Source organism: Pinus tabuliformis, chromosome 9 (assembly GCF_031772625.1).
Source record: "Pinus tabuliformis cultivar Carrire ecotype Pingquan chromosome 9, CPIR1, whole genome shotgun sequence".
NCBI lineage: Eukaryota > Viridiplantae > Streptophyta > Pinopsida > Pinales > Pinaceae > Pinus > Pinus tabuliformis.
In genome coordinates this window covers 421156767-421168498 of record NC_142307.1, presented here as the reverse complement: position 1 = coordinate 421168498, position 11732 = coordinate 421156767, and the positions used below count along the sequence as shown (strand labels likewise).

General features: G+C 40.0%; 1 protein-coding gene and 1 pseudogene across 1 annotated transcript; both read right to left on the bottom strand.

Annotated features, from left to right (window-relative positions):
- Nucleotides 1-6066: 6066 nt before the first annotated feature.
- LOC149148937 (uncharacterized) lies at nucleotides 6067-7275 on the bottom strand. The gene has a single exon (XM_089442322.1). The coding sequence runs from the start codon at nucleotides 7273-7275 to the stop codon at nucleotides 6067-6069; it is 1209 nt and encodes a 402-aa protein (XP_089298448.1).
- Nucleotides 7276-7422: 147 nt separating this feature from the next.
- On the bottom strand, nucleotides 7423-8148 carry LOC149148936 (calcium-dependent mitochondrial ATP-magnesium/phosphate carrier protein 3 pseudogene; annotated as a pseudogene).
- Nucleotides 8149-11732: the final 3584 nt, after the last annotated feature.

Below are 11732 nucleotides of genomic sequence, written 5' to 3'. Positions count from 1 at the left end.
GATTTTATCAGTCCAGATGTTGATCTTTTTGCCATTTCCTAGGATCCAGTGGGAGTGCGCATTGATTATAGGAGCAGCTTAGTTCTCATAAGCATTCATTATAGGTACACAATCTATGTAATAAAAATCATAAAATTCATTTTTGGATATATGTTAGTTTCATCAAATTGCTCATAATTAAGATTTTCAGACAGTAAAATCTTGGTAAATAGAAAAACAAATAAAGTTGAAAAATAAAATTAATTTGACATTTTTAACATCTGTGATGCAGGTCTACATTGCAAAACCCAGAATCTCTCTGTTTTCAGTGATATACGAAACCCTTCTCGAATAATCGCCCGGGTAATTCTTTCAAAGTCCGAGCAATCTTACAAAACATCATATGCGGAAGCTCCTTTGTATTATCATTCAACAAAACACATATGGCTCGAACTTAAAATCAAAATTCAATAAAAAACTATGCCCATGCTTCAAAAACTCAACCCGGCAAAGTCATACCACACACATCGATTTCATGTATACTAATATCAACGAATGCCGCTACCTTGACAATCCAAATGTCAATTAACCTACTTACGGTTCAAACCTTCCAAAGCATTACATCTCCTTCCGGAATTCTTTAAACTTACCGTTCTGCTTGAGCATATCCACACACAGACCTTTGGCTTCTCGTCTTCACCGTTGGACGTGCTCTGGCTCTGCACTGAAACAGAGTTCCGCACACTCACCACAGAATCGCTCAGTAGCTAAGACTTTCACTGTTCAACGCCTTCGATTTGACAACCAAACTGGGTTTTAAAACCTCACTATCCTTTGTTTCAGACCTGTACTCTACGCATTGGTTTATTCCAGCGCTTGGGCAACTACATCTAAAATCGTTTGAATGGAGGCAACTGGTGGTCAATCTCCATAAGGATCAATCCAACAATCGGTCGATGGCTATACACACTCGTTTATTCCAGCAAAGAACCAAACCCCATATCCTTCAACACAGCAAACAAGCGATGGCTTTCTCACACACATCGATTTCTTTTGCCAAAACGACTCTGTTCAGCTTATAACAAAATCGGTCACAGGTTTTTTTTTAACCAGTGCTATTCTCCGACACACCACCGACTTCGAATGTATAACCACTGACTATACTCACACCCATCAGCGATTCTACGCCGGAAAAACAAAACACTTATAGTTTACAGATGAAACATATAAGGTCAAGAACCGATTCATTCAGAGGTTACTCTTGCATACATTTCAGAACTAACTCCATGTGCAGAATCACAAGACAAAGGTTATTAAAACCAAACAATTCATACAAAATCGAATTCAATAATGTGCATATGGCTCAAAAGTCAAATTCTACAGAGACAAAAAAAACAACAATTACAATTAGCTTCTTGTTCATGGCCAGATACTCAAAATCGATGGCCCTTTCAACTGTTCATAGGGTTACAGGAAAAAAAAAACCCTGTCTCCTCTCCGGTCCGTTCTATTCTTTTTTCCCTAAATTCTACCTCAGTCCACCTAACTACTTCTTTCCACATAAGAAAGAATTAGTTATTCAGTTATAACTCAACATTAAGCTAAACTAGACCGCTTTTAATTACCTACCCTTAATGAAATTAACACAAATTTACAACCAAGTCTTCCTCAAGTCTTGCATTTAGCCACAACATGTGACCACCCTGTCACATTGCTGGCCCAAGTCTAGATGCTCCTGCATCAGACTCTCACGCTTGAAAACATTCATGATCTCCTGATCATGTGCTTTCAAGAAGGAATGAAGAAAAAATTCCTCCTGGATCCCAGACTTTGTCATGGAGTTGTCCATATGCTCTGCTCCTCCGTTTAGGTGGCATGTCAGTTGCTCCCTGCTTCATCTTCCTTCTCTGGTCAACATCAAAGTTGCAAACCTCTTGAAGCTTGTCAGCTTTAGACTCTGTAGCTTCTACCTCTCCAAGCAAATTTCCTGCTTCCTCGATATCTTCAATCTCAAGTGTTGCAGACCTTTCTTCCCTGGCAGAGGCAGCAACTAATTTAAGTCTCTCACATCTTGCCATTGCTGCATCTCTTTACTTTGAAATAATGAGATTTTCAGCCCGCTGCAACGCAGTAACTTGGCCTTTTATTTCTTCCTCCAGCTTCTGCAAATCTGACAAAGCCCTCTCCATTTTATGGCTGACATCTTCATTCTCCAAGCTCAATGCCTTTGCCTCAATAGCAACCCGGCCAGCTTCCATGAAATTTCTTGCTGTAGCTGCCACTTTCTTTTCGGCTCCTAGTTATGGACCCCTTTTACCAATGAACAACAGTTTTTGTTTCATGGAAGTGATCTCTTGATTGAGGTTAGCTTTGGCAGATGAAAGCTCCTGAAGAGATGACCTTGCAGCTGCAACCTGCTGTCTCAACCCTTGGACTTCTTGTGAAATTTGTTCCTCCTTCTCGGCCAGTTTCACCTTATTTTCTCTGGTTTGCAAAAAGGATGAAACTATCAATTTCCTCAAATCCACCAACTCCTGAAGTATCCTTGCCTCATCCCCAGCATTGTCAGCCAACCGAACGAGGTTTACCCTCTTTTGGTCCACGGAGGTAATCAACTGATCGACTTCCATTTTCTTTATGGAAAGAATTTCAGAGTTAGTCTGCAGTTGGTCTAGTACACACTGTAGTTCTTCAGACTTTTCTTTTTTTCCTATAAGATTTTCTTCAAACTTGGACACTCTATCAGAAATCCTTTTTCCAACATATTGAATTCGCATATCACTTTCTGATATCGCTTCTTCCTCAGCTGTAACCAAGGCGAGCAGATGTTGCAGCTCTTGCATCAATGTTTCTCGAGTATTAAAAAGGATTTTTTCCTCTTCCATGTCCTCCCTAACAGAATCATTAATTGATTCTCTGAGTTTTGCATCTGCATCTTCAATTATCTTCAATTCAATATCAGTTTCCAATTTCTTCAACTCCAAAGCTTCTTTCTCTAGTTGCCACTTTTCCATTTCGTTGGCAGCAGTGTCTTCTGCCTCTTTAATGAGAATATCTGCAGTTTCTATAACCTCCTCAAAGATGTTAAGAAGGTCATAAAACTGACCATGGATGTCATCACAAACAGTGAATTGCTTTCCATTCGGAGAAATCGCCTCCAGTAAATCCTTTGCTTGTAATACCATTTGAAATGCACACCTTCTGCGTATGTTTTCCAGATCCTTGAAGTCTTCCATCACCTTCTTTATAAATTCCAATGTTTTATTCCCTCCTTGATCCTGTTGCTGACTTCTTGTCATTGTCAGCGCTTCTTCCTTTTCTTCTCCAGTTATGTGAACAACAAAATCTTTCATCATTTCATAAGTAAAAAATTTGATTGCAGATTCAGGAGCTACTTTCAGAACATTAATTCCATTCCCTCTGAAAAATCCTTTAAGACCACCTTCTCTAAAAATATTACTAATCGTTGGAATAACATGAGCTCCTGATGTCTGCACATGCAATATCACCTTCAAACGATCAAGAGGAGTTGTGGCGGTTCGAGACAAAGCACCAGCAACCCCTCCAACAATAAGATAATTGGATGCATGTGTGTGCCTGTCAATACCTTCAGGAATAACTGTTTGCTCCCCAATATCTATGGGGAAAACCCTTTCCCAATACCTGTATATGTTTTCTATGGTTGCCTCATGTGGATATAAAAGGAGAAAATCACGCCACTCTTCAAATGTTATGATTCCATTATTATCCTTATCTATGTGCTCCACGAAACGCGCAAGTTCTTCATCACTCATTTCAATGCTTGCTCTAACGAGTGCTTCCCATAGCTCTTCAGGTAAAATGCAGCCATTGTGTTCCACATCTATCGCCTGAAAAATGCGGTAAAGCTCGAGTTCCTTGTCATCCATATACCTCAGAAACTCCTGGTACTCGACACGGCCATCGTGATTAGAATCGCTAAGTTGAAGCAGATCCTTGGCATACTTATATTCAGCCGGTATCCGCAATGCCTGTAGACCCTGCTCAATTTGCGAATTGTCAGGGTGCCCACTGTTCATTGCATCAAAGAAATTAAACAGACTCCGGATCCTCAATTCTCTCTCCTCTTTTGTCCCCCTCACGCTGCTCTTGGAAAGTTGCACCTGCTCTGAACTTCCTTCGAGCGGCAACATCGTAGCCAAGGGCATATGCAACAAACAGTCATCAAGCTGTTGTGGAGCATCAATTATTTTATTTGCGTCTTTCCCACCAGTTTTATCTTCTGTCACCTGTTTCTCTGAATCTAGTCTTCGTGTCAACATTTCAGTACGCTGACGCAAGTTCTCTTCTGAACTTTTGAGACCCCCATACGATCTCACCACTTCCTCATCATCATTCGAGCAATCTTACAAAACATCATATGTGGAAGCTCCTTTGTATTATCATTCAACTAAACACATATGGCTCGAACTTAAACTCAAAATTCAGTAAAAAACTATGCCCATGCTTCAAAAACTCAACCCGGCAAAGTCATACCACACGCATCGATTTCATGTATACTAATATCAACGAATGCCGCTACCTTGACAATCCAAATGTCAATTAACCTACTTACGGTTCAAACCTTCCAAAGCATTACATCTCCTTCCGGAATTCTTTAAACTTACCATTCTGCTTGAGCATATCCACACACAGACCTTTGGCTTCTCGTCTTCACCGTTGGACGCGCTCTGGCTCTGCACTGAAACAAAGTTCCGCACACTCACCACAAAATCGCTCAGTAGCTAAGACTTTCACTGTTCAACGCCTTCGATTTGAAAACCAAACTGGGTTTTAAAACCTCACTATCCTTTGTTTCAGACCTGTACTCTACGCATTGGTTTATTCCAGCGCTTGGGCAGCTGCATCTACAATCGTTTGAATGGAGGCAACTGGTGGTCAATCTCCATAAGGATCAGTCCAACAATCGGTCGATGGCTATACACACTCGTTTATTCCAGCAAAGAACCAAACCCCATATCCTTCAACACAGCAAACAAGCGATGGCTTTCACACACACATCGATTTCTTTTGCCACAACGACTCTGTTCAGCTTATAACAAAATCGGTCACAGGTTTTTTTTTTAACCAGTGCTATTCTCCGACACACCACCGACTTCGAATGTATAACCACTGACTATACTCACACCCATCAGCGATTCTACGCCGGAAAAACAAAACACTTACAGTTTACAGATGAAACATATACGGTCAAGAACCGATTCATTTAGAGGTTACTCCTGCATACATTTCAGAACTAACTCCATGTGCAGAATCACAAGACAAAGGTTCTTAAAACCAAAGAATTCATACAAAATCAAATTCAATAATGTGCATATGGCTCAAAAGTCAAATTCTACAAAGACAAAAAAAACAACAATTACAATTAGCTTCTTGTTCATGGCCAAATACTCAAAATCCATGGCCCTTTCAACTGTTCATAGGGTTACAGGAAAAAAAAACCCCTGTCTCCTCTCCTGTCCGTTCTATTCTTTTTTCCCTAAATTCTACCTCAGTCCACCTAACTACTTCTTTCCACACAAGAAAGAATTAGTTATTCAATTATAACTCAACATTAAGCTAAACTAGATCGCTTTTAATTACCTACCCTTAATGAAATTAACACAAATTTACAACCAAGTCTTCCTCAAGTCTTGCATTTAGCCACAACATGTGACCACCCTGTCACATTGTTGGCCCAAGTCTAGATGCTCCTGCATCAGACTCTCACGCTTGAAAACATTCATGATCTCCTGATCATGTGCTTTCAAGAAGGAATGAAGAAAAAATTCCTCCTGGATCCCAGACTTTGTCATGGAGTTGTCCATATGCTCTGCTCCTCCGTTTAGGCGGCATGTCAGTTGCTCCCTGCTTCATCTTCCTTTTCTGGTCAACATCAAATTTGCAAACCTCTTGAAGCTTGTCAGCTTTAGACTCTGTAGCTTCTACCTCTCCAAGCAAATTTCCTGCTTCCTCGATATCTTCAATCTCAAGTGTTGCAGACCTTTCTTCCCTGGCAGAGGCAGCAACTAATCTAAGTCTCTCACATCTTGCCATTGCTGCATCTCTTTACTTTGAAATAATGAGATTTTCAGCCCGTTGCAACGCAGTAACTTGGCCTTTTATTTCTTCCTCCAGCTTCTGCAAATCTGACAAAGCCCTCTCAATTTTATGGCTGACATCTTCATTCTCCAAGCTCAATGCCTTTGCCTCAACAGCAACCCGGCCAGCTTCCATGAAATTTCTTGCTGCAGCTGCCACTTTCTTTTCGGCTCCTAGTTCTGGACCCCTTTTACCAATGAACAACAGTTTTTGTTTCATGGAAGTGATCTCTTGATTGAGGTTAGCTTTGGCAGATGAAAGCTCCTGAAGAGATGACCTTGCAGCTGCAACCTGCTGTCTCAACCCTTGGACTTCTTGTGAAATTTGTTCCTCCTTCTCGGCCAGTTTCACCTTATTTTCTCTGGTTTGAAAAAAGGATGAAACTATCAATTTCCTCAAATCCACCAACTCCTGAAGTATCCTTGCCTCATCCCCAGCATTGTCAGCCAACCGAACGAGGTTTACCCTCTTTTGGTCCATGGAGGTAATCAACTGATCGACTTCCATTTTCTTTATGGAAAGAATTTCAGAGTTAGTCTGCAGTTGGTCTAGTACACACTGTAGTTCTTCAGACTTTTCTTTTGTTCCTATAAGATTTTCTTCAAACTTGGACACTCTATCAGAAATCCTTTTTCCAACATTTTGAATTCGCATATCACTTTCTGATATCGCTTCTTCCTCAGCTGTAACCAAGGCGAGCAGATGTTGCAGCTCTTGCATCAATGTTTCTCGAATATTAAAAAGGATTTTTTCCTCTTCCATGTCCTCCCTAACAGAATCATTAATTGATTCTCTGAGTTTTGCATTTGCATCTTCAATTATCTTCAATTCAATATCAGTTTCCAATTTCTTCAACTCCAAAGCTTTTTTCTCTAGTTGCCACTTTTCCATTTCGTTGGCAGCAGTGTCTTCTGCCTCTTTAATGAGAATATCTGCAGTTTCTATAACCTCCTCAAAGATGTAAAGAAGGTCATAAAACTGACCATGGATGTCATCACAAACAGTGAATTGCTTTCCATTCGGAGAAATCGCCTCCAGTAAATCCTTTGCTTGTAATACCATTTGAAATGCACACCTTCTGCGTATGTTTTCCAGATCTTTGAAGTCTTCCATCACCATCTTTATAAATTCCAATGTTTTATTCCCTCCTTGATCCTGTTGCTGACTTCTTGTCATTGTCAGCGCTTCTTCCTTTTCTTCTCCAGTTATGTGAACAACAAAATATTTCATCATTTCATAAGTAAAAAATTTGATTGCAGATTCAGGAGCTACTTTCAGAACATTAATTCCATTCCCTCTGAAAAATCCTTTAAGACCACCTTCTCAAAAAATATTACTAATCGCTGGATTAACATGAGCTCCTGATGTCTGCACATGCAATATCACCTTCAAACGATCAAGAGGAGCTATGGCGGTTCGAGACAAAGCACCAGCAACCCCTCCAGCAATAAGATAATTGGATGCATGTGTGTGCCTGTCAATACCTTCAGGAATAACTGCTTGCTCCCCAATATCTATGGGGCAAACCCTTTCCCAATACCTGTATATGTTTTCTATGGTTGCCTCATGTGGATATAAAAGGAGAAAATCACGCCACTCTTCAAATGTTATGATTCCATTATTATCCTTATCTATGTGCTCCACGAAACGCGCAAGTTCTTCATCACTCATTTCAATGCCTGCTCTAACGAGTGCTTCCCATAGCTCTTCAGGTAAAATGCAGCCATTGTGTTCCACATCTATCGCCTGAAAAATGCGGTAAAGCTCGAGTTCCTTGTCATCCATATACCGCAGAAACTCCTGGTACTCGACACGGCCATCGTGATTAGAATCGCTAAGTTGAAGCAGATCCTTGGCATACTTATATTCAGCCGGTATCCGCAATGCCTGTAGACCCTGCGCAATTTGCGAATTGTCAGGGTGCCCACTGTTCATTGCATCAAAGAAATTAAACAGACTCTGGATCCTCAATTCTCTCTCCTCTTTTGTCCCCCTCACGCTGCTCTTGGAAAGTTGCACTTGCTCTGAACTTCCTTCGAGCGGCAACATCGTAGCCAAGGGCATATGCAAAAAACAGTCATCAAGCTGTTGTGGAGCATCAATTATTTTATTTGCGTCTTTCCCACCAGTTTTATCCTCTGTCACCTATTTCTCTGAATCTAGTCTTCGTGTCAACATTTCAGTACGCTGACGCAAGTTCTCTTCTGAACTTTTGAGATCCCCATACGATCTCACCACTTCCTCATCATCATCCAGAGATATTGCTTCCCCTGGCTTGCAGATAACTTCATCTGCTTCCCCTACTTCTTTAAGCATTTTCCTCTGAACAAATTTGCCTACGGCATCTGCCATTATCTTTGTCTTCATCCTTCCTTCTTGAGCTCCTCTCTCTACTGCAACAGCTTCAAGTAGAAACACATCACTGCTTCCTTCTTCGGAGTATTTATCTCCTAAAATATTCTTCCCCAGACTTGTGACAACTTCACAAGATTGCGCATCCTCCTCAGTAAATCCTGTAGTCACATCACAATTGTCAGCTACAAAAATACAAGGTTTTACATTATCCAGTAGTTCCGGATTTACCCAATAGTTCAAGAAATCATCAATGATCTCCTCTTCTGTTTCTCCAATGGAAACCTCCACCTTCAACTCAGCTGCTCTGAGTTTTTCATGTCTCAATTGTATACTCATCATCTGCTCGAGCTTCCTCAGCTCTTCTCTTAACTGCATGTTTATCTGTTGATCTTTTTTTTGTTGTAGCCCCTGCCACTTCACTCTTTTCCTCATGGTCCAACCATGTCTCTGGTCTTTCATATTCTCCTGTAACAACTCCATCAATAACCCAAGTTGCACTACTATCTCAGCGTTCTCTTTCTCATACTCTTCATTAGTCAACTGCTTCAATATGCCATTTGCCTTGGCATCTTCCTTCTCCCTCTTTCCGCTGTGGCCTCTTTCTGAACCTCTGTTCTCTCCTTTATGACTTTCAGTAGTCATCTTTCTTGTCATGAGTTTCTCACCTCTGAGTTGCACCAAGCCTCTACAACAAGCCTCTACAACAACAAACTCTCCCACTACCACTTACCTCACCAATCCTTCCCACCGGATCTGGTCTTTTGGTAATCACCTGGTCCTCTACTGGAACCTTTTGAGCATTTCTCCACTGCTCCTTCAGGCTTCACTCATCTGCGACTTTCAAGAACACACTTGTCCCTTTCATTCAACCTCCGTTGAATCTTTAGGTTCTGCCACATTCACCTAGAATCCCTTGCTGGACTCCTTCATCACTGCGCTTCAGCTGTGATATGCTTCCTCCCACTGAGACTTTCTTCAATCTGCTGAGACTTTCTTCAATCTGCTTGCAACTTGAACTCTGCAAACAACTTTCAAACCAGAGTTAAATATCATCTGACAACTCACCTTCAAGATCCTGTTGATCTTGCTTCACTTCCTCAACTGCACTTGCATATCTGCGCTGCAATCTTCATCAGTTCCAAAATCTGATCTTAACACATGCAATTAATTTAACTGAAAACTTAAATCTCCACACAGAGCTATTCCTGCTCTGATACCACTTGATGCAGGTCTACCCTGCAAAACCCAGAATCTCTCCGTTTTCAGGCATATACGAAACCCTTCTCGAATAATCGCCCGAGTAATTCTTTCAAAGTCCGAGCAATCTTACAAAACATCATATGCGGAAGCTCCTTTGTATTATCATTCAACTAAACACATATGGCTCAAACTTAAACTCAAAATTCAATAAAAAACTATGCCCATGCTTCAAAAACTCAACCCGGCAAAGTCATACCACACACATCGATTTCATGTATACTAATATCAACGAATGCCGCTACCTTGACAATCCAAATGTCAATTAACCTACTTACGGTTCAAACCTTCCAAAGCATTACATCTCCTTCCGAAATTCTTTAAACTTACCGTTCTGCTTGAGCATATCCACACACAGACCTTTGGCTTCTCTTCTTCACCGTTGGACGCGCTCTGGCTCTGCACTGAAACAAAGTTCCGCACACTCACCACAGAATCGCTCAGTAGCCAAGACTTTCACTGTTCAACGCCTTCGATTTGACAACCAAACTGGGTTTTAAAACCTCACTATCCTTTGTTTCAGACCTGTACTCTACGCATTGGTTTATTCCAGCGCTTGGGCAACTGCATCTACAATCGTTTGAATGGAGGCAACTGGTGGTCAATCTCCATAAGGATCAGTCCAACAATCGGTCGATGGCTATACACACTCGTTTATTCCAGCAAAGAACCAAACCCCATATCCTTCAACACAGCAAACAAGCGATGGCTTTCACACACACATCGATTTCTTTTGCCACAACGACTCTGTTCAGCTTATAACAAAATCGGTCACAGGTTTTTTTTTTTAACCAGTGCTATTCTCCGACACACCACCAACTTCGAATGTATAACCACTGACTATACTCACACCCATCAACGCCGGAAAAACAAAACACTTATAGTTTACAGATGAAACATATACGGTCAAGAACCGATTCATTCAGAGGTTACTCCTGCATACATTTCAGAACTAACTCCATGTGCAGAATCACAAGACAAAGGTTATTAAAACCAAACAATTCATACAAAATCGAATTCAATAATGTGCATATGGCTCAAAAGTCAAATTCTACAGAGACAAAAAAAACAACAATTACAATTAGCTTCTTGTTCATGGCCAAATACTCAAAATCCATGGCCCTTTCAACTGTTCATAGGGTTACAGGAAAAAAAAACCCTTGTCTCCTCTCCTGTCCCTTCTATTATTTTTTCCCTAAATTCTACCTCAGTCTACCTAACTACTTCTTTCCACACAAGAAAGAATTAGTTATTCAGTTATAACTCAACATTAAGCTAAACTAGACCGCTTTTAATTACCTACCCTTAATGAAATTAACACAAATTTACATCCAAGTCTTCCTCAAGTCTTGCATTTAGCCACAACATGTGACCACCCTGTCACATTGCTGGCCCAAGTCTAGATGCTCCTGCATCAATCTGCATTACATATAATTATGAATTTGGTTGTATTATATATAAGTATTACTGGAAGAGAGGAACTGTGTGAAATAGTTTATGTCAAAATTTTATATTATCTTAAATTCAAAGTTAAATTAAAATAAAATTAATTTATAATATAAACTAGAATATTTATATAAATTAAATGATTGATAAATTTAATAATCATTACTTTTAAAAACAATTTTTAATTAAAATATTCATAAGAATTAAATTTATTGTTATTAAATTATATAATTAGATAAATTTTTACCCAAAACCATTTACACCTTAAATTTTTTTTTAAAGAAATTTAAATCTTAATTTCTCTTCGATCTTTTGAGTGATTGATAAAATCTAGTGTTAATTTGGACTTCAGTTAATTTTACCTTAATTAAACTGGAAAAGAAACTATGAAGCTGAACACGCCATTTCACATTAATTAGTTTGAAATAGCAACTTTTGCAAAATGACACTTGTCTGGCGCAGGTTTTTCAAGTAGCCACTGTATCTCAATCGTTTCGCGGGTATTGCATCTCAATCATCTGAAAATTAATCTGAAATAACACCTTCTGTCAAATGACTTCCAGCGTGGGCTAGGT

Coding starts and splice junctions, on each gene's coding strand:
- LOC149148937 (XM_089442322.1), bottom strand. CDS start 7,275: ATGACAAGAAGTCAGCAACAGGATCAAGGAGGGAATAAAACATTGGAA.